Source organism: Zalophus californianus, chromosome 1 (genome assembly GCF_009762305.2).
Source record: "Zalophus californianus isolate mZalCal1 chromosome 1, mZalCal1.pri.v2, whole genome shotgun sequence".
NCBI classification, from domain to species: Eukaryota; Metazoa; Chordata; class Mammalia; order Carnivora; family Otariidae; genus Zalophus; species Zalophus californianus.
Window position 1 is genome coordinate 92,658,897 of NC_045595.1, and position 24,190 is coordinate 92,683,086.

Genomic DNA, 24,190 nt, shown 5'->3' on the forward strand with positions numbered 1-24,190 from the left:
CTTACTTATGGTCTTGTTACCTGGTTACCTATTACCGAGGCCCTCATATTATACTAAAAATTTACCCAATAATTTGATTTTGCTACAGAACACACACACAACCACCACCACCACCACGACCACCGACAACAAAACCCTGTCCCTTAAAAACACTGTGAGGCAGTCTTTAGGCTACTGTGATTTAAGTTGCTATTGATAAGTCTTTGACAATGAATTTCCCCAAATTTTGGTCCTATTTTCAACTGCTAACTAAACTTTCATCCCCTGGAATATCTTTTCTACTCCACCTAAATAAAATGTAACTTAACTTCTAATCAGTCTCAAAAATAAATAAGTTACTGCTGGCATTTTGTTACCATAAAATACAGCAAAATAATAGCACAGAAAATTGCTCTGGATGCCATTCCATGCCAGAGCTAATACATGACATAGCACGCATATGAACAAATGTGTGAAAAAAGTTGAGTCATGATGTAGATATAGTTCTGTACTTGTTATTCATAATTTCCTCAGCCTTACTGTCCCAGATTCAATCATATCCTAAAACTGTGGTTCACTTAAGAACTTTTTCCCATTTTATAACTCACTTTTCTAACTAAAATCAAACCAACCAAACCAAGTCAAACCAAACCAAACTAACTTCTTAACTGAAGTTAAACCCAATGTCAACTAAATTTAAATCATAACAAAACACCTAATAGTACACAGTTATTTCAACAAGGTAAATTCATGCACAACACATTGACAACTGACAGACTTAGTAATTATTATCTATTGACTGGCACATATTATTCAAATGAGTAAAAAGTTAGCAATACCAAAGCATAGCACTTTGGCTCTTTTCCCCTTAATTTATTTCCCTTGCCTCCCTTCTTCTTATTGGAAATAACCTTCTAGAGCATGGGATGACAAAAAAAAAAATGGCATGGAATCATGACAACAAGCTCTAATAATATGCGGATTCTATGGTGACAGTCAAGGGTAAAAAAAAAATGAATGGAATGTACTACTAAATACTATGCCAGACACTTTGCTCAAGTGTTGATTGGGCTGTAGTGATTAGAAGGGGAATTGATTTTACTGAAACTGAAAATATTAAGATTCAATGGAAAAAGAATGCATAAAAGTCAGTGAACTTAGCTGTGAACATGTATAAGTAAAATAAGGAGAAAATGTAGAATGTATGTTCATATTCCTGTGATCACAAAAGTGAAGAGATTTGGAGTAATGTTGAGAGTTTAACCTAGTGAGCAGAAGGCCCCATCAACTTAGTAATAGAGCTGTCCTCTTACCAAGGATATCCACGGAGAAAAGAACACATGCAAATAAAGTAAATGATAAAGTAGGGTTAAATATACTATAAAAACCTCTACCTTAAGAGAAGGTCTATAAAAACTTGGGGAAGGATTTGTGTTACAGATTAAGAATGAGGTTATGAGGCAAATATTTTGAGTTTAAAAGAGGCAATTGGTCAAACTCTCACTCTTCGCAGATGACATGATACTTTATGTGGAAAACCCAAAAGACTCCACCCCAAAATTGCTAGAACTCATACAGGAATTCAGTAAAGTGGCAGGATATAAAATCAATGCACAGAAATCAGGGGCATTTCTATACACCAACGAGACAGAAGAGAGAGAAATTAAGGAGTTGATCCCATTTACAACTGCACCCAAAACCCTAAGACCCCTAGGAATAAATCTAACCAAAGAGCCAAAGATCTGTACTCAGCAAACTATAGAATACTCATGAAAGAAACTGAGGAAGACACAAAGAAATTGAAAGTTCTTTTTTGGAAGAACAAATATTGTTAAAATGTTTATGCTACCTAGTGCCATCTAGACATTCCCTATCAAAATACCATCCACTTTTTTCACAGAACTGGAACAAATAATCCTAAAATTTGTACGGAACCAGAAAGATCCTGAATAGCCAAAGGAATGTTGAAAAAGAAAACCAAAGTTGTTGGCATCACAATTCCAGACTTCAAGCTCTATTACAAAGCTGTTATCATCAAGACAGTATGGTACTGGCACAAAAACAGACACATAGATCAATGGAACAAAATAGAAAACCCAGAAATGGACTCTCCAACTTCTATGGTCAACTAATCTTCCACAAAGCAGGAAAGAATATCCAATGGAAAAAAGACAGTCTCTTCAACAAATGGTATCGGGAAAACTGGACAGCCACATGCAGAATGAAAATGGACCATTTCCTTACACCATACATAAAAATAGACTCAAAATGGATGAAAGACCTAAATGTGAGACAGGAATCCATCAAAATCCTTAAGGAGAACACAGGCAGCAACCTCTTTGACCTTGGCCACAGCAGCTTCTTGCTAGACACGTCTCCAAAGGAAAGGGAAACAAAGGCAAAAATGATCTATTGGGACTTCAAGATAAGCTTTTGCACAGCAAAGGAAACAGTCAACAAAACCAAAAGACAACTGACAAAATGGGAGAAGATATTTGCAAATGACATATCAGATAAAGGGCTAGTTATCTAAAATCTATAAAGAACTTATCAAACTCAACACCCAAAGAACAAATGATCCAATCAAAAAATGGGCAGAAGACATGAGAAGACATTTTTCCAAAGAGGACATCCAAATGGCCAACAGACACATGAAAAAGTGCTCAACATCACTCAGCATCTGGGAAATCCAAATCAAAACCTCAATGAGATACCACCTCACACCAGTCAGAATGGCTAAAATTAACAAGTCAGGAAATGACAGATGTCGGCGAGAATGTGGAGAAAGGGGAACCCTCCTACACTGCTGGTGGGAATGCAAACTGGTGCAGCCATTCTGGAAAACAGTATGGAGGTTCCTCAAAAAGTTGAAAATAGAGCTACCCTACGACCCAGCAATTGCACGACTAGGTATTTACCCCAAAGACAGAAATGTACTGATCCAAAGGGGCACCTGCACCCCGATGTTTATAGCAGTTATGTCCACAATAGCCAAACTATGGAAAGAGCCTAGATGTCCATTAACAGATGAATGGATAAAGAAGATGTGGTATATATATATATATACAATGGAATACTACTCAGCTATCAAAAAACCCCCACAAATCTTGCCATTTGCAGTGATGTGAATGGAACAGAGGGTATTATGCTAAGCGAAATAAGTCAATCAGAGGAAGATAAGATCATATGATCTCACTGATATGAGGATTTTGAGAAACAAGACAGAGGATCATAGGGCAAGGAAGGGAAAAATGAAACAAGATGAAACCAGACAGGGAGACAAACCATAAGAGACTCTTAATCTCAGGAAACAAACTGAGGGTTGCTGGAGGGGAGGGGGGTGAGAGGGATGGGGTGGCTGGGTGATGGGCACTGGGGAGGGTATGTGTTGTGGAGAGCACTGGGTGTTGTGTAAGACTGATGAATCACAGACCTGTACCTCTGAAACAAATAATACATTATATGTTAATTTAAAAAATAATAATTAAAAAAATAAAATGAATTAATGAGTAAAAAAATAAATAAAAAATAAAATAAAAGAGGCAATTTGGGCCACTTAACTGGAATATATTTGTGTATGATGCATACCTGTTGTTTCTCTCACTGAATTTGTCAAAGCCAGAGTAGATAATACCAATTAGCATCACTGCTTGGAAAGAACACTGGGAGATGATCTCTCTCCTATAGTGACCTGTTTGGGAAGTCTACTGCAGGAGACAGCTCATTCTGTTCAACCCCAGAGGGTTGAATCACACGGAAAAGTAGGGTAAACAGAAGAGGGAATCAACAGTATACTATCTTATTTAATCCTCACAAAAACTATGTAAGATATGTAAGGAAAATAACCTCTATAGTATAAAGAAAAGGAAGCTAAGGATCAGAAAAATCAGGATACTAGTCACAAAGGATAGAGAGTTAAAAATCTGAATGTATTTCTTTTGATTCTGAAGTCCAGGTTTAGTTCACAATTGTCGCTTACATCAAACTATCTATATTCCAGGTCTGTTGTATGGAGTTAAGTGAAACAGCAGTTCTTTAAAGAACTACTATGGGTTAGTTTGAAAAACTAACCATTTAGGAAAAAGCATTCCTAGTTTTAAGGAACTCATTTTCATATAAACATTTAGAATTAGAATATAAGCATTTTATTAAATATACATATCCATCTTGCTTCTCATGTTATTATTTAAAATGTGGGAAGATACATACTGCAGAAATTATCATGTAACAATTATTTCTCCCTATTTCTTGGTCAGTAAATGAATTTATGTTTCCTGGTTTTAATAATTAAGAAACATAACAAAAGGGGATGGTTATGGTCTAATTAAATCCTTGAGTGTCAAAGGCTTTTCCAAGCTCACACATAAATATAATAAAATTCTGAGTGCATGGACTCTGAGAAACAAACAGAGGGTTCTAGAGGGGAAGGGGGTGGGGGGATGGGTTAGCCCGGTGATGGGTATTAAAGAGGGCACGTTCTGCATGGAGCACTGGGTGTTATGCACAAACAATGAATCATGGAACACTACATCAAAAACTAATGATGTAATGTATGGTGATTAACATAACAATAAAAAATTAAAAAAAATTCTGAGGGCACATTACTTTTTACATTAGGTACAGCAGTATTTTGTGTCTCAAATCAGCATAAAGAAAACTTTTTTGAGTATTATACAACACATATAAATTTTTAAAAATTTATGCAGCAGGGTAGCAGTCTTAATCTAGAAAGATGTTATAAACTATAGAGACATCCTTACTTGTTACCACAAAAAAATTGTTCTCTTTGCAAAAAGACACACAGCATATTTACATATATTTAATTTTAAGAGGTGACCTATACAGGATGGTATGATTATTTACGGAAATCCAAAATAATATGTAAATCAACTTGTCAAAATACTATACCTTCTTCTCCTTGAACAGGTTCTTCTAAAAGCAACTCTGTCATACATTCCCAGTCTTTCAACAGTTCTTGAGAACTCTCCCACAAACTGTCCACCAAGTAGGCTGCGTGTTCATGTAACTAAAAATAACAAATCAATTATGACTGAAGAATATTTAATGAAGAAACCACTAATATTTCATTTTAATAAGTCATTTTCTTTATAACTGAAATGGCTTGGTCACAATATTTACAGGAGCCACTTCAAAAACAATAAATATATTTGTATGCCACTGTAAATAATGGGGATGCAATATGTAGACTTAATAAAAAATTTATTTTTATTTTTTTAACTGTAGTAAGGTTAAGGATCTCCCAGTCCAATGACATCATTTATAGACAAGGAAATGGAGAGTATAACTAGTTAACAGAATTCCTGAAATTACAAATTGGATCATGGTCATTTTTCATTATTCTTGGTTTGTTTCTATAACTAGCTTTTTTTTTTTTTTAAAGGAAATCAATTCCTTTCTTCCAGAATTCCTTCAAAAATTTGGTACTAGTATTACTTACTTTACATCTCTGTCATCTTGGTCAAGGTCAAATGTTAAGTTACTCTCATTTCCATTTAATTCATTGCATTCCCTATCTCACCCCCACCCTACCCCTCACCTTTTTGCTGCTCATTACTCTTGACAATTTTCTTTGGAACCCGTGTTCCCACAGTAACAAACACTCTCATGTTCCTCATCAAACACTTTACACCAAACTCTCTCTCTACCACTTGTTAGTCATTATACCACGAAGACTATTATTCAAAAAGCTCTTCAGAGAAGGTAAGTACAGATGTTGGCATTGTTCTAGTTTCTGCTACTACAACTAACTTCTCCACCCTTATATAAAAGTTCTTCCACCTTTGAGGCTCATGACATCCAGATAAACCAGTTTCTAGATCAGTATTTTTCAAACTAAACATTTCAACTCATTCATTAGATGTAAAACTAATTTAATGGATTGAAACCAAAGTTAAAAAAAAAACAAAACAGAAAAGAATATATAGCACATAGAAAATTAAGTACTACTTCATACAACTCTGATTTCAGTTATATGTGTTGTACTTGTGAGAGAAAATACTTTTCACATCATGAATAGTGGCCCCAAAATGTATGCAAGTCTCTTTTCTAGACCTACTAGTTATTTATTGATATACTGGCATATTTGATAAGTGAGTTGGTTTTCTGCATCGCTCCTAATTCTATCATTAATTCTTCTATGTGCACTTTGATGATCTATTTAAAGCTCTGCTTCATTTGCACTCCTTAATTCTATCTTCATGTCCACTGCATTTCAAATCTTACATTCTAGCTCCTCATATGCCTCAGGAAAACCACACACACATGCATATGCACACAGAGAGTTTTCCAATGATTTTCTCCAGAGTAGATAATATTGACAAGCACCTCTACTTAGAAAGAACACAGGCAAAGGTTTATAGCAAGGTACATTCAAACTTTCCAAATTTACGTATCCTAGGAAACTATTGCCAGGTCTTCACATTCCAACAATGACAGCTATAAGTGGTGTACAACCTGCTTTCAAAAATGAAAATTAGCAGCAGAAAACAGAAAAACAAATAGTTTCAAAGTTGGAGCTATTAAAACCTATGCTAGAATGGAATTATTATTTAATGGGTATAGAGTTTCAGTTTGGGAAGGTTTTTTAAAAGTTTAGAGATGGATGGCATGGATAGTTGCCCAGCCATGTGACTGTATTTAAAACCAATGAACTATATACTTCAAAATAGTTAAAATGACAGATTTTGTCATGTTTATTTCATCACAATTAAATAAACCCCTATGTTAAATGTTAAATAAACTTGCTTTTATGCCTGACTCTGTGTACATGTTAAGTATGTCTGTAAAATAGGTATAAAAAGGTTCACAATTATATTTTTGGTGGATTAGACCTTCTATACATATAAAATATCCTGTTTCTCTTAATATTTTTGGTCCTCAATTCTGTCTTATCTTATATGATACCACCTCCTCAACTCTGTAAGCATTTGTTAATTATATCTAGCCTTTATCCAGGTGGTTTGTTTTCTGTGTATAAATTTCCTGTGTTTTGATTGATGTGTTTTATAAACATTTTCATCTGTTTATTTCACCCTAAATGACAATCTGCCTTTTATAAAGCATGTTAATCCATTTATACATTTATTGGGATAACTGATATTGGAAATATTCCTGGATTCTGATTCTGTGCTCTATTGACATTTTCTTGTCTTATCTGTGCTTTCTTCAGTTTATTTTCTAACTCATTTTTTCTATCACTAAGGTCCCTAACACATATATTTACTTCATTTAATTTTACATTGCCACTCTTATATTTTAAGAATAATTTTTAGGTATTTGCCTTAAGCTTCACAGCCACAATGTGTAGGCTTAGTTTTAGTTTTTTCAGATTTATTTGCTAACCAATGTTACTTATATTCCGTTTTCCTTTTATTGTATCCATTTTTTATTTTGCTAGGAAACATCCTCAAGTAATACTTTCTATATAGGATACATGGGTGGCAAACATTTTAACTGCATGTCCTTTGACTAGTTCCTTCTCTCTATTCTCTGTTCTCTTTATAGAACTCCTACTAGATAATAAAACTTAACCTGTACTTCCTGTCTTTTACTTTTCTTCTCACACTACTTATGTACTACCTTCTGGAAAAATCCCTTGGCTTAATCTACAGCCAATCCTTGGTTATGTCCACTCAGGCCATTTAATGATCTGCTTCACTCCTAAATTTTGCAAATCATGTTTCTAATTTCTATGAACACCCCTCCTCTTTCATAATAGCTTCTTCTTACATCGGGGGGAATTAATCAAAATTTTTCATCAATGTTGGGTTTTGTGCTTCAAGTTTCAGTGATTCTTGCTTGCTAGTTCATATAATGTTAATATTCTAGACTCAAGAATATTGGTAGCGAGAATGCCTTTCTTAGTCTGAATGCAAGGTCCTGGGTTCCTTGGTTGTGCATGGAAGTGGAAAGAGGGAATCTTAATCAGGCAGGATTTTCCTCTAACATGTAGGTATGCAATGTCTTTTGAATGCCAAAGTTCCCTGTCCCTTCCCTCCTGGGGGCCATAAATTATCTGAGGCGCTCATCCACTCCTTTGTTTCTTAGAACAATGTCCACATCCCATATACATTTCTAAAGGGAAGAATAAGCTCAGCTAAGGCAGCCACTTAATTACTACCTATAACTTAATCCTGTTGCTCAGATCTCTGTTTATTTCAGATTTCTACCAGAAAAATCTCAAAAATTTTCCTATTTTTTTTGCCTTGTATAGGGCTATGGGTTATTTAACTCTAATGGAATTAATCATTTACTTTATAGCTTCCACAAATTCCTCACAGTTCTCTTTCATCTTGACTTATTCAGCATGAGGTTTTCAGGTGAATGAGTTGTTGGCACAATTCTAGGCTTTAAATAGTATAATTCCATGATCATTGGCATTTTAAAAGATGACTTCTCTATGCCTTAAACCAAGGCATATTAAAATTTAGCTCAGGCATGTTGTCATAGTTCCAGAAATTTTTTTGTGTGTGATAGCCAATATTGTCAATGTAGATGCTAACTTCTTTGGCAATTTCCTCATCTTTTTGATTAGTTAAGGTGGTGGCTTAGTAGAATCCATTCTGTTAACACCAGTACCCAGTTTTTTCAAACTCAATGTGTATACCAGAAGGACATGATGTGTTGGCTCATTTTCTGATTATGAGTTTCAAATTCACCAGTATGAACAACAGTAATCATTATAACACAGTCAGTCAGAAATAAGCTTGACATAATATTTACGATATATAGTCTTTCTGTCTTGGGGCACATGTGATGATCACATAACTTGCTAGTCTCAAATCTCTCTAAGAATACCATGTAAATCCATATTTGAGAAAAAAAAATTCTAAAATGGCCAGTAAGGGTAAAAGGTTATAATCGTCTTTCAGACACTTTATACCAACGACCTTCTATTGGTAGTGAAAGATAAAGCTATAGGAACGCAGGCCCTGAAGCATTCTCAATGGCTATAGAAAATCCTGGGTTTAAAAAGGACCTGCAACCCTAAAAATGAAACAAAAATAAATTTTCTAAGAACAGTTTTTGTATCATAATTTTATAAAAACAGCATGAAAATCAGGTATCTGCGAGCATTCTTCAGGAATTAGATAAAAAAAAGTAACTCAACAGATAAAGAGTCACTGTATAGCAAAATAGATAATTAAAATTACATTTAAATTTATTTAAAAACATATAGATTAAAATTATATATAAAATCATAGTTATATCTAGGTGGATTTTACTCTGCTATATCTAAGTGTAAAATATTTCATAGGGTCTCCCCTAAACTTGTATATAAGGCAAATTAAATTAATTAAGCTCATTTTCCTGGTGACTTTAATTACAATTTTCTGGGTACATTCTGATTCATCTTTAGTTGGCTTTAAAGTTACTCATAATATTTTACCAGTTCTCTCTGCCTGCTGACTTCTCCTTCGAGCAATTAAATACACTAAGAGTTGACTGTATAATGAAACCTTACTTTGATTCTTTTTATGAAAAATCATTTACAATGCAAAAAAATCACCTCAAGTTACCAAGCTTAAAATTCTAAATACTCTTGTATTGGGTTTTATTCTCTGCTGAAACAGAGTCGGTCATTGGTGAATCTTGAAGAACATATAAAAACAAACAAGAAAAAAGTTATCATTCATGTACTATCACTCATGAGCATTATGGGGAGATTTCTTGGATATGTCAATAATATCTATTAATCTTCCATCTTATATGACTGTCATATAATTAACTTCTTCATTTCATATGCCTAGAAGGAGGGGGCCCATATTTTTACATCATTAGCAATGTTTTGAGTTATGCTTATTGCTTTGGAATAATTATTAATAGTATCTTTGTCACTCTGAAAAGCATCCGTTTGTACGGTAAGTTCTATGGTCACATCAGCTATAGGGAAATCTGAACTCGTCACATTCAAGTACCATTTATCCTGCCAACTGTCATACATCTAAAATACACAAAGTATTTTATCACTGAAATCAATGACTGCTATAAAGGTTGTGATGGCTTTAGAATGTCACTTTTTGGTACAAAAAGAAAATTAACCAGTTTAGATATATCTCAATCTCCATTATTTCACATGTAATTCATATATAAAAGAGGGAAACTCTTTTCTATTAACTATATACCTCTTTTTCTTTAGTATTGTAGAATTCTATTACTAAAATGCTACTCTTAAAACCCAGTAAAACAAAGAAAGAAAGATGATAATCACTTCAGTTAATCCTACTGATTGGCAATTCATCTGTAAACTGGATTTGTTCTATATTATGACCTCTAAGGTCTCCTGCAATTCAACTTTTTATGAGGCTATTACTAAAATATTGTAATTAACATGTGTTGTAGTAAAATAAAGAGGAATTCAGAGTAAAACACAATCAGAATCCCACCATTAAGACTATGGCTTTCATAAGCATTCAGCTCCAGGTGTACACTAGTTTTAGAGGCTAAGAAAAGAGATTTTAAACAAAGAATGTTTCTTGTGAAACACAGAAGACTATAAAGAGCATTATTATCACGAATCAACTAAAACCTTTTAAATATGATTTGCAGTTGCTTCTACAGCTGACAAGAATGCCATAGAGGAGAACTGGGAAATACATTTTAATGTTCTTATAACACTTTAGTACACAGCAGCAAACACAAGAATATAGTAATAATACACATTACAAATTACTGCTTTAATTAAAAGATCAAACTGTGTAAAACTAAGTACTTATGGTCTTTTATTATATCAAAAAGAAAAGTCCTTGGGCTTTCAGAGATCCAAAAAATTTTCCTTCAATGACCAATCAAGTTCAATTAGTCTAGATCATCATATTCCTTAAACTTTTCAACAAATAGTTTAAATAGTATTTGCATGTCTCATCTCTATCAATTTTTGAAACTACTGTTGTTATTAAAGTTACATTTTCATACAGGACTTGACTTTGCATAATACTTTTAATTCTGTTCCTTTAAAACCTTAAGGTGTAACTTGAAATGGTCTATCACAAGTGTGAGATTTACTGAGTATTTAGTGTTTTATCTTAAACCTCACAAACATTTTGTATTTTACTCCATAATATATCCACACTTGCTTTTTAAGAAAATAACGTTTTAAACCCTCAAAATGTAAAGTGTGGTTGGTCCCTGGACCGGAGGCAGAAACATCATAAAATGCATCTAGGAGCATTTAGAAATGCAGCACATCTGACCACACCCCAGACCTACTGAATTAGAACTGGCACGTTATTTAACAAGATCCCCATGTAATCTGTATACGTATTTAAAACACTGTTTCCTAAACACATCCTTTACTCAAACGCAACTCTCCAGACAGTTTTGTTTCTGACTTTATTCTCTGTTCTTTCCAATTTGCTTAAAAAATATCAGTAACTCTTCTGCCCTGCTTTGTCCTAACTCCACTCATTCTACTGACACAGTTCCTAATTCTCTGATTTCAATTTTCCTATAGGCTGCCTGTTTGTCCGTTTCTCATTCCTACAGAGTTTCTCCAGGACTTTCAAATTTGGGCAATCAGAATCTTTGAAGTTTTTCGCCTTCCCGGACATTCCAACACAAACCAAAAATCTTTTTCTGAGTAAAATTCAGGGTCCGAGATCTCTAGATTTTTTTCTGGGTAAACCAAAGTTCACTTGTGCAAGCAGATTCTGAAAGATACTACATTATGAATGTTAATTACAAAATTATTTAAGTGATAACTGACATCAAAATGTCACATGGAAATGCTAATGGAGATTGTACATCTACTAATTAAAACATTTAAATTCATATTTTATTTCTCCTTAAAAAATGTAATTTTCAAGCAAGTTAGAACTAATGGTTTTAACACCTTGAAAACTTTTACAAGCTCTTTATATAATTGAAAAGCTACAGACAAAAATTCAAGAAAAAAAGCAACAACAATTATGTAGTACTATGATACTATACAAGTTTAAAAATTCCTAGCCTATATTCAGTGTTGACCCATACCTGCATATATACTCCCACAAAAGGCAGAATACAGGTTCAATAATCAGACAATCCATGCAGGCAATTTTGTAAGAAACAGGCTTATTTTCATAGGATTGAAAAATATCAATTAATTACAATGAATTAAATGACAATTTTATTTAAAAGGTAATCTAATACAAAAAAATAAGGAGTTATGTTAAAATTTACCTCACTTTCAAGAAAGAAAAGAACCAGCATTCTAATGAGGTTCCCATTTGGACTGTTCCTTCCTCTCCTCTTTGCTAATGCTTCTTCTGCTTGTGGGTCATGTCTGCTAAACAGCCTAGAAATAAGTAACAAAACCAGAGCATTATGAATTTGCATGGATATGAATTTTAGTCTTTTCCTTCATTGTACAAATTATTTTAGTGTTTAAAAAAACAGTATCAGATATCAGAGATTACTAATTTATTTCAAACCATGTAACTGATGTTTTTATGGGTTAAAAAATGGTTAGATCTAAACAATTTTGTACAATTCAATCATAAACACAATGTAAAAGGAAGCCTTTTGACTAATCAGTGTTTAAATATTTATGAAAAATATAAAGTTTTTATCCTATATGAGATACTAGAATATATGTAATTTTAAATACAGTTCTATTTTCTTAATATTAATTTCAGAGTCAAGTAATTAAAGAATTTAACCATATGGTCTATCAACAATTAAAGAAACTGGGGTGCCTGGGTGGCTCAGTCGGTTAAGCGTCTGCCTTTGGCTCAGGTCATGATCCCAAAGTCCTGGGATCGAGCCCCATGTTGGGCACCCTGCTTAGCAGGGAGTCTGCTTCTCCCTCTGCCCCTCCGCCTTCTTCTCTCTCTCTCAAGTAAATAAAGAAAATTTTTTAAAAAATTCTAAAAATTCATACTTTTAACGATCACTTCTAGCATTTTCAGCTTATTACCTAAAAACAGTACTCACTAACCAGTATAGAATAAAATGACAAAAACATTAAGTTTTTAAAAATATCACTTAGTGACAAAACTTCTAAAATATGACAAAGACATGACTTGGGAATTTTAATTTGCTAAGAAGATTTATTCTAAAAAGATTTTAAGGACTGCTATAGGTGCCTTATTCCCAGGTATTGCTCTAGGTAAATGGGATATAACAGTGAACAAAGACAAAAATCCCTATTCTCATTGAGCTCTCTCTCTAAGGGACAGAAATAAATAGTAGATAAATATATACTATCTCAGGTATTGTAAGGAAAAACAAAGAAGTAGGAATAGGGATATAGTGTGTGCTGGTTTAGATATGGAAATTACAGTGGACCCTTCAGACTGGAGGCTAAATAACTGAATAAAGTAAGAATAATTTCATGTGACATAAAAATAAGCCAATCTCAAGCAGAAAATGAATACAGAGAAGTTGAGTATTTTGGGGGCAGGGGAAACTATGTGGCAAGGGGAGAAGATTAGAGCATTACTTTGAAGCTACATCAGCATAGCTATCAGACTGGTTTAAGAGAAAATTTTGTTTACTTGGATGGCTTTCAGAGGAAGGAACAAATGGGAGAAAATGAGGGTCCTTTATAACTAAAATGTACAAAATTCAATAATCGCATTTACGGTATATAAATGTAAGACACTGAAAAATCAACCTAATTTTTGTAAAACTAAATTGTAGACTTTTGATGACTATTAAAATACTCATTTCAGATATGTTTACTACTTTATGGACATGCGGTTAAGCTTGTGTACAGAATATAAAACAGACTTAGTGTGTATGTGCACACTTGCATGTTTTTCTTTTAAACTCAATCATAGAACTCCTGAGGCTATTCTAAAGCTTACTTGTTAAGATTTGAAAAGATCACAATATTAAATGATGGAAGAATTCTCAAAGACATCATTAGGAATCAAAAGTTCTCAAACTGTGAGTATCTCTATGGCAAGGGCATAAAACAAGCTTATGGAGTGAAACTTCCATTTGAATAGGAATTGGCTTCATTTTCACAAAGAAATAACAAAGGCTTATATTTGTGGATTCTTATATAAAACATTCCAATTTTAAACTTTTTAACAAGTATTTCAAACTTAGAAAAATACAACGCAGATAAGATACAACGCAGATAAGATATATCCAAGGGTCTTTCTGATGCAAGTGCTGCCAGTTTATGGCCTCTATTCTGTAGAGAACCACCCTCTGTAATCTATTTTCTTCATTGAAACTATAAAAGCAATAAATTCTAAAAACACAAAGCTTTTTGAAAAGTTAAGTAGAGAATAGAGACTAACTAGAATAGAACAGTCCTGAAAAAGGAAGAGAAGTTAAGACTACAGCACACCTTGATATTTGTGACAGTCAACAACTCAAGATAAATATGGAAATAGCACTATTCTATTAGGCACAGATGTCAGAATCAGTGGCAAATTCAAAAGTCATGCCTGAAAATCTTGACTTTCTTCCTTACTTTCATTACCAGCACTCACAAGTAGCCAGCTTCCTTCTTAAAGAAAGATTTTTCACATAGAAACAACTTTTCCCACTTTGGGAGGTACCACCAAGTAAAGCCAGTTTGTTGCTGCAGCACTGAGATGCAGATGCTGAATGGAGGGCCAAGTCATTATCAAAGTTAATCACCCATGCACAACAGTTGCCCAATGCATGATTTATATCTGTGCTCAGCATAATCACAAATGACTACATATAGTAGACTTTTGGGTTCACCTGCCAACAATCAAAGTCACTAGGTTAAATCTATAAACAACAAAAAAACCAAAGTAAAACACAGCCCCCAGGTATGTTTAAACTTAAAGAATGAATTAATTTACTAATAAATTACAGACCATACAGAAGACCAACATCAAAACATATTTCATAAGAACACTTAATTATATTCATAAACTCTCATTAGCTCTATGCTTTGTCAAAAAAAAAGATAAGGTTTTACTTTTTAATTAAACTGTGACTGTATATATAGCTTTCAGAATCACTACAGATTACTGATTAAAATAATCCTCATCCCCATAGAAAGTTAAAAAAAAAAAAATGAAAGGTTGGGAGGCATTTTGAAAGTGATTTTAGATTACAAATGTTGAGAAGGTAAAATGAGAACTAAGAATTTTAAAAGGGAAAAAAAACTGATGAAATGAAATACAAGTTATTTGCAGAAGCTTTTATAAACTTCATGTACTTCCCCAATCTCCACTCACACCCTAGCTGACAACCATCCTTTTAGATTTCAGGAAAAAGGAATATGTCACAAGGGACACTGTTCTCAGGGATTTGATTCATGATGTGCACCTAGGCTTAAAGGATATTACAGCCCCTAGAATTTGAAGTGGCCACGTCCGACACTGTTTTTACTCACTATTACTCCCTTCTATTAACTATAAAACAACAACAAAACAAAAATACAAAAGCAGAATCTGGTTTCAAAGATAATTAACTCACTTTTTGTGAAGGAATTCTCCAGCTGCCACAGCAACAGGCCGATGTGCTGAGTACACCAAGTGGTAAACATTTTCACAGTCTTCATTGGAAAGAGCTTCTTCACTTCCACTGAAAAATTCACAAAGCAACATCTGAGCCAAAATAAATGTTTACTTTCAGTTCTATCTTCATTTAAATTTTGTAAAGTTCATTATAAAAGCTCAAGGCATACTGATTTTATTTTCATCTTTTAATCTTATTTTGAAAGTAACATTTCTCTAATTATAAAAGGTACCTAATCATTATATAACACTCATAAAATACAGATAAAATAAGAAAATAACATGTCCACATTTCTTCCCACACAAAGGATGCCCATGGTACCCTGGGATTATATATATAGCCCAAATTAGCTCAATTTCTTTAAAGGCGCATAACATTTTTGTTGGTAGGTCCTGGGAATATATCTGTTTCACAGTTAAATTATTATTATAGTATGTAATTCTTCTTTACAGAATTGTCTATTTTAATTAATTAATTAATTTATTTATTTTTAAGTAAGTTCTATGCCCAATGTGGGGTTTAAACTCACGACCTGAGATCAAGAGTCACATGTTCCACCGAGTCAGCCACGAGCCCTGGAGAAATGTCTATTTTAAACTATATTTTATCACCACACTTACAATATCATTTAGTCTTCTTTCTATATAAAATGGATTCAGAGGTCACAGCCATTCCTTTCCTAACACAAATTTCCCATCTTTCCACTCATGTATTCTTAGTTTGAGTCATTTCTTACTTTGCCAGAATGTGTTGTTTTTTCGCCCCAAAAGGAACATCTATTTCCTATTAACATGCTTAAAAATGTCTGATATGATTAGAGATTAACAATGACTAGATAAAGTATAGAATTCTTGGGCTGTACAGGGCCTGACAAGATGTAGAGGTGGATATAAAGTTCATTCCTCAGAATTCAATCCTAGAGATGTCTCAGAAGAGGAGGTTGAGGGATCTCTCCAAGAAACATAAAATCAGAGTGACCTATGCAGCAAAAAAAGGTAGTTGCATCACAGTTTAAGGGACTATAGTTCTGAGTGAAAAAGACCTGGTTATCAAGGATGGGACACAGGTTAGAGCACTTTTTTAAAGTATACTTCTTCCCCCCCCAACAATGCATGTTCTATTTCTACTGTAAAGCAAAAACAGTATCCAAAAATATAGCGTGTGACAATAGGGTTGTGCTGGAATGAAGAAGCATTGAGAAATTAACAAGAGGTGTAGGTAGATTGGCTAGCCCATGACTTACACCCGTCCCTATATTTCCCTTCCATATCCTGAGGGTCATGAAATTACCACTGAAGGAGACAGGTTTCGTTTTGTTTTTAAAGATTTTATTTATTTATTTGAGAGAGAGAGCAAGCGAGAGCGAGCAAGAGCATAGGGAGGGGCGGAGGAGGAGAGAGAAGCACACTCCCTGCCAAGCAGGGAGCCCAATTGCAGGGCTTGATCCCAGGATCCTGGGATCATGACCTGAGGCGAAGGCAGACACTTAATTGACTGAGCCACCCAGGGGCCCCTGAAGGAGACAGTTTTAAGACTGCTGAGGAGGAGTTACACTTTCTGTCCTGAAGCATAAGTGTTTTTGTCCATGCCCAACTCATACCCATAAATTATGAGGAGGGGCACAAAGCTAAGGCCTAAGTTTTATTCCTTCACCCAATTATACATCATCAGCTAAATTAGCTAATATCCTCAGGAGAAAGTTAAACTCATAGGAAACAAAATTTAACAAGATGTCTCAGGAATCCAAACTTATAAGTGAAAAGAAAATAATCTATGCCAAAAGAAGGAAAATTAACAGATAGAACAAGAATTTTAAGGAGATATAACAGGATGTTACATGTGACTTTACCTGTTGTTTTGATAGAGATCCCATAAGCCAAGAGAAATAAGTCCAGATCATTTCATGCAAATGCTGTAAAAGACTAGAAAGCTGGTTTTGTGATTCTTAGCTCATTACTCACCAAAATAATGTATAAATTAGGGGATTGAGCAATACAATGGATAGAGAATTGGTTTCAAGAGAAAATGTCAGAGTACTGTGTAACTCTGAAACCTCCCCAAGTGAAATTGGAGCACAAAGTTTCAGAAAACCGCTATAAAAACTTTATAAACATCCCTTACAACTGTGAGGAGGTTTAGGAAATGGTACCTGGTGCAAAGCTTAAAAAACTATAAATGTGAAAAGCTGACTGGAGCAACCCATGGTAGCAAATTAAGAAGAAGAAAAGGGGTATTGTGGATATTGCTGCTATGGCTTCAACAGATGAATGGATAAAGAAGATGTGGTTCATATGTACAGTGGAATAGTACTCAGCCATCAGAAAGGATAAATACCCACCATTTGCATCAACATGGATAGAACTGGAGGGGATTATGCTAAGTGAAATAAGTCAAGCAGAGAAAGACAATTATCATATGGTTTCACTCATACGTGGAACATAAGGAATAGTGCAGAGGACCACAGGGGAAGGGAGGGAAAACTGAATGGGAAGAAATCAGAGAGGGAGACAAACCATGAGAGACTCTGGACTCTGGGAAACAAACTGAGGGTTACAGAAGGGAGGGGGGTGGAGGAATGGGGTAACCAAGCGATGGGTATTAAGGAGGGCACGTGTGGTGATGAGCACTGGGTGTTATGGCAATTAATGGAATTGTTGAACACTACATCAAAAACTAATGATGTACTATATGCTGGCTAACTGAACATAATAAAAAAAAAAAAGAAGGGGTAGAAGGGCACTATTCCATGAATGTGTTTCCTGTAGACAAGATACGGAATACTTAAAGTGAGCCAGTCTGAATATAGTTTTAAAAGACTGCCCAACAAGACTACCTATAGGGAAAGCAACTCCAACAGAGGAAACCTGAACATTGGGGGCTGAGACTCAAAGTAAATAGCCAGAGGATGCACTGTCTACTCTGGGGAACTAAAGTCACAAGTACCTAGAGTGGGGAGAGATCTCTGAGGAATCCACTTAATGAATCAGGATATCTGACACAACTGGAGGGCCATAACTGTACCTCCTAAATAAGACATGTTCTGCCTGTATTTCCTTCAATGAAAAGGTAGAAAGCAACCTTAAAAGTTTTGAAACTAGCCAAACGATTTTCCAAACTGTTATGAAAGTAGGATTTTTTAGCCAACAAGGTCTGAGATGATTTGAAAACGCTCTTTAAGGAAATAAATTAGCAGTAGAAATAATCTTAGAGAAGTCTGTGAGATAATTACTCTTCCCTAGAAATAAAAGAAGACGTACCAAAGGAAAGTTTATTCCTCTCTAAATAAATATTAAAATGAAGTAAACAAGGACACAAGTGTATCATTAACAATACAGATCTTAAACTCCAGACTGTTCCAACGAAACAGGTGGGTAAGTGGAGTGTCAAGTATTTTTTGTTTGTTTGTTTGAAGGAAAGATCCTGGTAAGTTTGTGAAATTTACAAGGAAAGAGTAACTAGGGGGTCAAATATTTTAAAACAGACTTGAAAAGGAAAACACTTCACAGGTATAGGTAATTTAAATAAATTCAAAATAACGAATGTAAATACAGAACTATATATTCAATTAGCGAGTTTTTTTTTAAGATTTATTTATTTGAGACAGAGAAAGAGAGCACGAGCACATGAACGGGAGGGGCAGAGGGAGAGGGAGAGAGAATCTCAAGCAGGCTCTGTGCTGAGTGCAGAGTCCAATGCAGGGCTCAATCTCGCACCACCATGAGATCACGACTTGAGCCAAAACCAAGAGGTGGAGGCTTAACCAACTGTGTCAACCAGGTGTCCCTAGATAGTTATTTTTAAACATATTTAGAAAACTTAGAAATTAGCCAAACCACTCAGAACACATTCTCAGACAATACAATAAAAAACCACAGCTTTAAAAAAATCTGATTTGCAAAGAACAAAAACATACTACTGAATAATGAATAATTAAACCAGTAATCATAAATGTAATAAAAATATCTATCATTGAATGTCTACGAAAATACTTTATGTTCAAATATTTTGGAAAGTAGTAGTGTTTAAAAGTATATTTATTACTTTAAGTATAATTATTAGAAAACAAGAAACAAATGAGCCAAAAGAAGCTAGTTCTTTAAAAAGAATAGTAAGACAGACAAACCTCTGACATCATGATCAAGAAAAAGAGGATACAAATAAAATAAAGGACAAAAGAGGGAAATTAATAAGTAATAGCACAATTTTATGAAGTAATAAAAATATCAACAACAAAATTTAAAAACTGTGATGAAACTGATATATTAAAAAAGTTTATAAAAAGCCAAAAACAGTACAGTAAGAAATTAAAGTTAATTTAGATAGATAACCACTAAAGAAGTAAAAATGGTAATCAAAGACCTTTTCCTTAAGAGAAATTCAAAACTAACATGGCTTTAATAAGAGAATTCTCTCAAAATTTCAAGGAAGACTTAATCTCTGCCACAGAAAAATTGTTTCAGACAGAAGGGCAAGAAACTACTGGAGATAAATGTTTCAAAGAAAATATAACCTTGATTTTGAAGTTGGATAAAGGACAAAAAATATTCTGTCAAATTTACACATAAACACAGAAGGGAAAATCCTAAATAAGATCTTAAATACAACATTGTATTTAAGCAAAACACAATAAAATCAAATGCATTATGTTCAAATAGGATTTATTCTAGAAATACAAGGGTGGTATACCATTAGACAAATTATCAATTTCATTCAGGCTCATCAAGAAATGAAAAGAAATTCCCAGAAAACTCAGAATACAAAGGAACTTCTATCTTATATCAAAAACCTATCTCAGAAATCACAGCAACAAAGAACTTTAAATACCTTCTTAGAACAAGAACAAAAAGATCCACTCTCAGTGGTAAAAAGTCCTGCCTAATGCAATGAGACAAGAGAATGAAGCAAAAATTTTAAGGTTAAAAAATGAGACAAAACTGAAATTGTTTGCTGGTGATATAAAATAATCTACATAGTAAATCCACAAACCATCAGAATACCTGAGACTTCTAATAGGTTGCACATATAAGATTAACATAAAAATTAAACATTTCTGTGTCCCAGCAATAATTAAGTAGAAAATATCTTTAACACTAAATACTAATCCTATAACACAACCATAAAGTATTTAAGAATTAACCTATGAAAAAAATTAAACCTTGTGTAGAATATCTAAGGATATGAATAGAGAAATGCATCATTTATATGCATAAATGACATATAATTATGAAAAACTGAATTCTCTAAATCTATCATAAAATTCAATGTGTTAGAGAGCCCTATTCCTCATCCACATACCCCAACAGTTAAAACCAGAAACAAACAAGACAGCCTAACTCTAACCAAACATGCAATAACCAAAACCCACTGTGCTGATTTATCACACTTTCTTGAGGCACTGATGAAGGTGTTTTGCAATGACGGTAACATCCCTTACAGCCAGACCAAAAAAGCCCTGGTAGCAACAGAATGCCTGGAAGATCACATCCCACACATCCCCTTCCCTGCCCAAGATGGTAGGCTAAACACATACTGACCCTCACCTGTGACTGCATGCTCTCTGCCTGCTCTCTTGAACGTACCCCTCTGAACCTCTCTATAGAATTCTAGGTTTCCATTTGCTGGTGAGGTTGGTTATTAAGACTTGAGCCTGCCATGTCCCCTAGCTCCTTTTCTCTTTTCCAAACCCTCATCTCTTGAGTTAATGGCCTCTCTTGTAATGAGTTTATCTGAGTTTGTTTGGCAATACTTGGCAAGCCTAGCCAGGAGCGATGCTTTCGATTTGTCCGGCCCCTTCATTATTCCCTGGGAAGGAGCAGTTTGGCTATAGCAGCACGCCAAGGTTTGCCTGTTTATTTCCTGAGTTAGTGGTTATGACAGATCGTTCAATAACAAATGCAGTCCCAATATTTAAAATCCCAGCAAAAGTTTTTGAGGAATTAGACAGACATACTTAAAAGCCTTATTTCCTTTCTCATAGTTCTACACCATTCTAAAGGAGCCTATTTGAAAAACCTATCCCTTCTGAGGCCTTCTCTTTCTCTCTCTCTTTTTTTAAATAGAAAGGTATGTTACTTTGCTGATATTTTCTCTGGACTGCATAAGAGAACTTTCACATAAAACAAAGAACAGTCAAAATAAAAAACAAAAGAGAGAAAAACAGGCACAGGAGCAAGATGGTGGAGGAGTAGGAGACCTAAATTTCGTCTGGTCCCAGGAATTCAACTAGATAGGGATCATACCATTCTGAACACCTACAAACTCAACAGAAGATGGAAGAAAAGAATAGCAAAAACTCTCTGAACAGAAAAGCGACCACTTTCTGGAGGGTAGGACATGCAGAGAAGTGAATCTGAGGCAATATTCGGGAAGACAGATGGTGGGGGAAGGGGGCCTCCAGCAGCCGCTACTGGCAAGTGAAAGAGTTGCGGAGCCCAAAATCAGAACTTAGAAGTCTGCTCCGCTGAGGGACATCGCTCCAGAGGCTAAGCAAGGGGTGGAACCCTCGCTCAGTGTGGTCTCAGGACCCTCGGGTCACAGAAAGACAGGGGTGCTTGAGTGCGGCAGAGCTCCCAGGTATCAGAGCAGGGAAGCCAGCTGCAGAGACGGAGCCGAGGAGCGGGCTCTCAATTCGGGGTTGCCATAAACCGTGATCTGAGGCACATTCAGGCCATTGCTCTTCCAGCAGGGACCCAACAAGTGGCAGATACAGGGAGACTCCCCTTCTTCCCCCGGGGAAGAGCGGTATGGGAGCACACCACAGGGATCTGCTGGGTCTGGACACTGCACACGGGGTGGTATGCCAGAGACAGAAAAACTCGGTCACAGGCCAGGTGAGCAGAGTGTGGCCCGAGACCGGGGAGATGGGAGTGACAGACTGCTTTTCTCTGGGGGCTCACTGAGGAGTGGAGCCCCGAGTTCTCGGCTCCTCCGGGGCAGGTGATTGGGAGGCCGCCATTTCACTCACCTCCTCCAAAGCTGTAGGGAGAGCTTGCAGGGAACAAAAGCTACGGAGAGCAAAACCGAGCAGATTACTTAGCCCGGTTCCAGCAAGGGTGGAGCAATTCCGCCTCAGGCAAAGACATTTGGGAACCACACTAACAGGCCCCGCCCCCAGAAGATCAGCCAGAACAGCCAGCCAAGACCAAGTTTACTGATCAATGAGAATGGCAGAACTCCAGTGCTAGGGGAATACTGAACATAGAATTCATGGCTTTTTTCCCATGATTCTTTAGTCTTTCAAAGTTAATTTTTTTTTTACTTTCTTTTTCTTTTTTTTTAATTTTTCTTTTTCCCTTTTTCAACCAACATCTTATCAATCCTTTTAAAAAGTCTTTTTTTTTTTTTTCATTTTTAGAGTCATATTCTATCCCTTCACAGTAGTTAACCTTATTTTTGGTATATATAAGCTGTTCTCTCTTTAAAATTCTGGGATACAATTTCTTCTAACAGACCAAAATATACCCTAAATCACCAGTGTATGGCTTTGTTCTAGTCTCCTGCCTGATCACATTGTCTCCCCCATTTTTCTTAAATCCACTTTTTTCAAACAACTTCTTATCTTATCAATTCCTTTATAAAATCTTTTATACTTTTCATCTTTACAGTCATAGTCCATCCTTTCATCGTCTTTACCCTTATTTTTGTACATATATAAGTTTTTCTTTCCTTAAAATTTTGGGAGGCACTTTCTTCTAACAGACCAAAATACACCCAAAATCTAGTGTGTGGCACTGATCTATGCACCAGCCTGATCATATGTGATCATATTGTTTTGTTTTGGTTTGTTTTTATCTTTTTTTTTTTCTTTTTTCTTTCTTTCCCTTTCTTTTCCCCTGGTTCCAGGTCTTTTCTGATTTGTTTAGTGTATATTTTCTGGGGACATTGTTACCTGGTTAGCATTTTGTTCTCTCATTCATCTATTCTCCTGTGGACAAAATGACAAGACGGAAAACATCACCTCAACAAAAAGAATAAGAGGCAGTACCGACTGCCAGGGACCTAACCAGTATGGACACTAGTAAGATGTCAGAAGTAGACCTCAGAAAGATGATTTTAAAGATACTAGCTGGGCTTGAAAAAAGCATGGAAGTTATTAGAGAAACCCTTTCTGGAGAAATAAAAGAACTAAAATCTAACCAAATCAAAATCAAAAAGGCTATTAATGAGGTGCAATAAAAAATGGAGGCTCTAACTGCTAGGATAAATGAGGCAGAAGAGAGAATTAGTGCTATAGAAGACCAAATGATGGAAAATAAAGAAGAGAAAAAGAGAGATAAACAACTACCGGATCAGGAGGGCAGAATTCGAGAGATAAGTGATACCGTAAGACATTCTAACAACATTAGAATAATTGGGATCCCAGAAGAAGAAGAAAGACAGAGAGGGGCAGAAGGTATATTGGAGCAAATTATAGCAGAGAACTTCCCTAATGTGGGGAAGGAAACAGGCATCAAAATCCAGGAGGCATAGAGAACCCCCCTCAAAATCAATAAAAATAGGTCAACACCCCGACATCTAACAGTAAAACTTACGAGTCTCAGAGACAAAGAGAAAATCGTGAAAGCAGCTCGGGAGAAGAGATCTGTAACCTACGATGGCAGAAACATTAGATTGGCAAAAGATTTATCCACAGAGACCTGGCAGGACAGAAAGGACTGGCATGATATCTTCAGAGCACTAAATGAGAAAAATATGCAGCCAAGAATACTATATCCAGCGAGGCTCTCATTGAAAATAGAAGGAGAGATAAAAAGCTTCC

General features: G+C 35.2%; 1 protein-coding gene across 3 annotated transcripts in view; it reads right to left on the bottom strand.

Moving 5' to 3' along the window:
* The window catches only part of STAG1 (stromal antigen 1), a 419,741-nt gene that overhangs the window by 91,625 nt on the left and 303,926 nt on the right, over positions 1 to 24,190 (bottom strand). For all 3 annotated transcript variants that reach the window (XM_027584268.2, XM_027584270.2, XM_027584269.2), the window contains 3 exons: positions 15,391 to 15,498; positions 12,160 to 12,274; positions 4,888 to 5,005 (listed from right to left, as the gene is read on the bottom strand). In XM_027584268.2, coding sequence (XP_027440069.1) covers positions 4,888 to 5,005; positions 12,160 to 12,274; positions 15,391 to 15,498 — 341 coding nt within the window. The remainder of the gene's footprint in view (positions 1 to 4,887; positions 5,006 to 12,159; positions 12,275 to 15,390; positions 15,499 to 24,190) is intronic.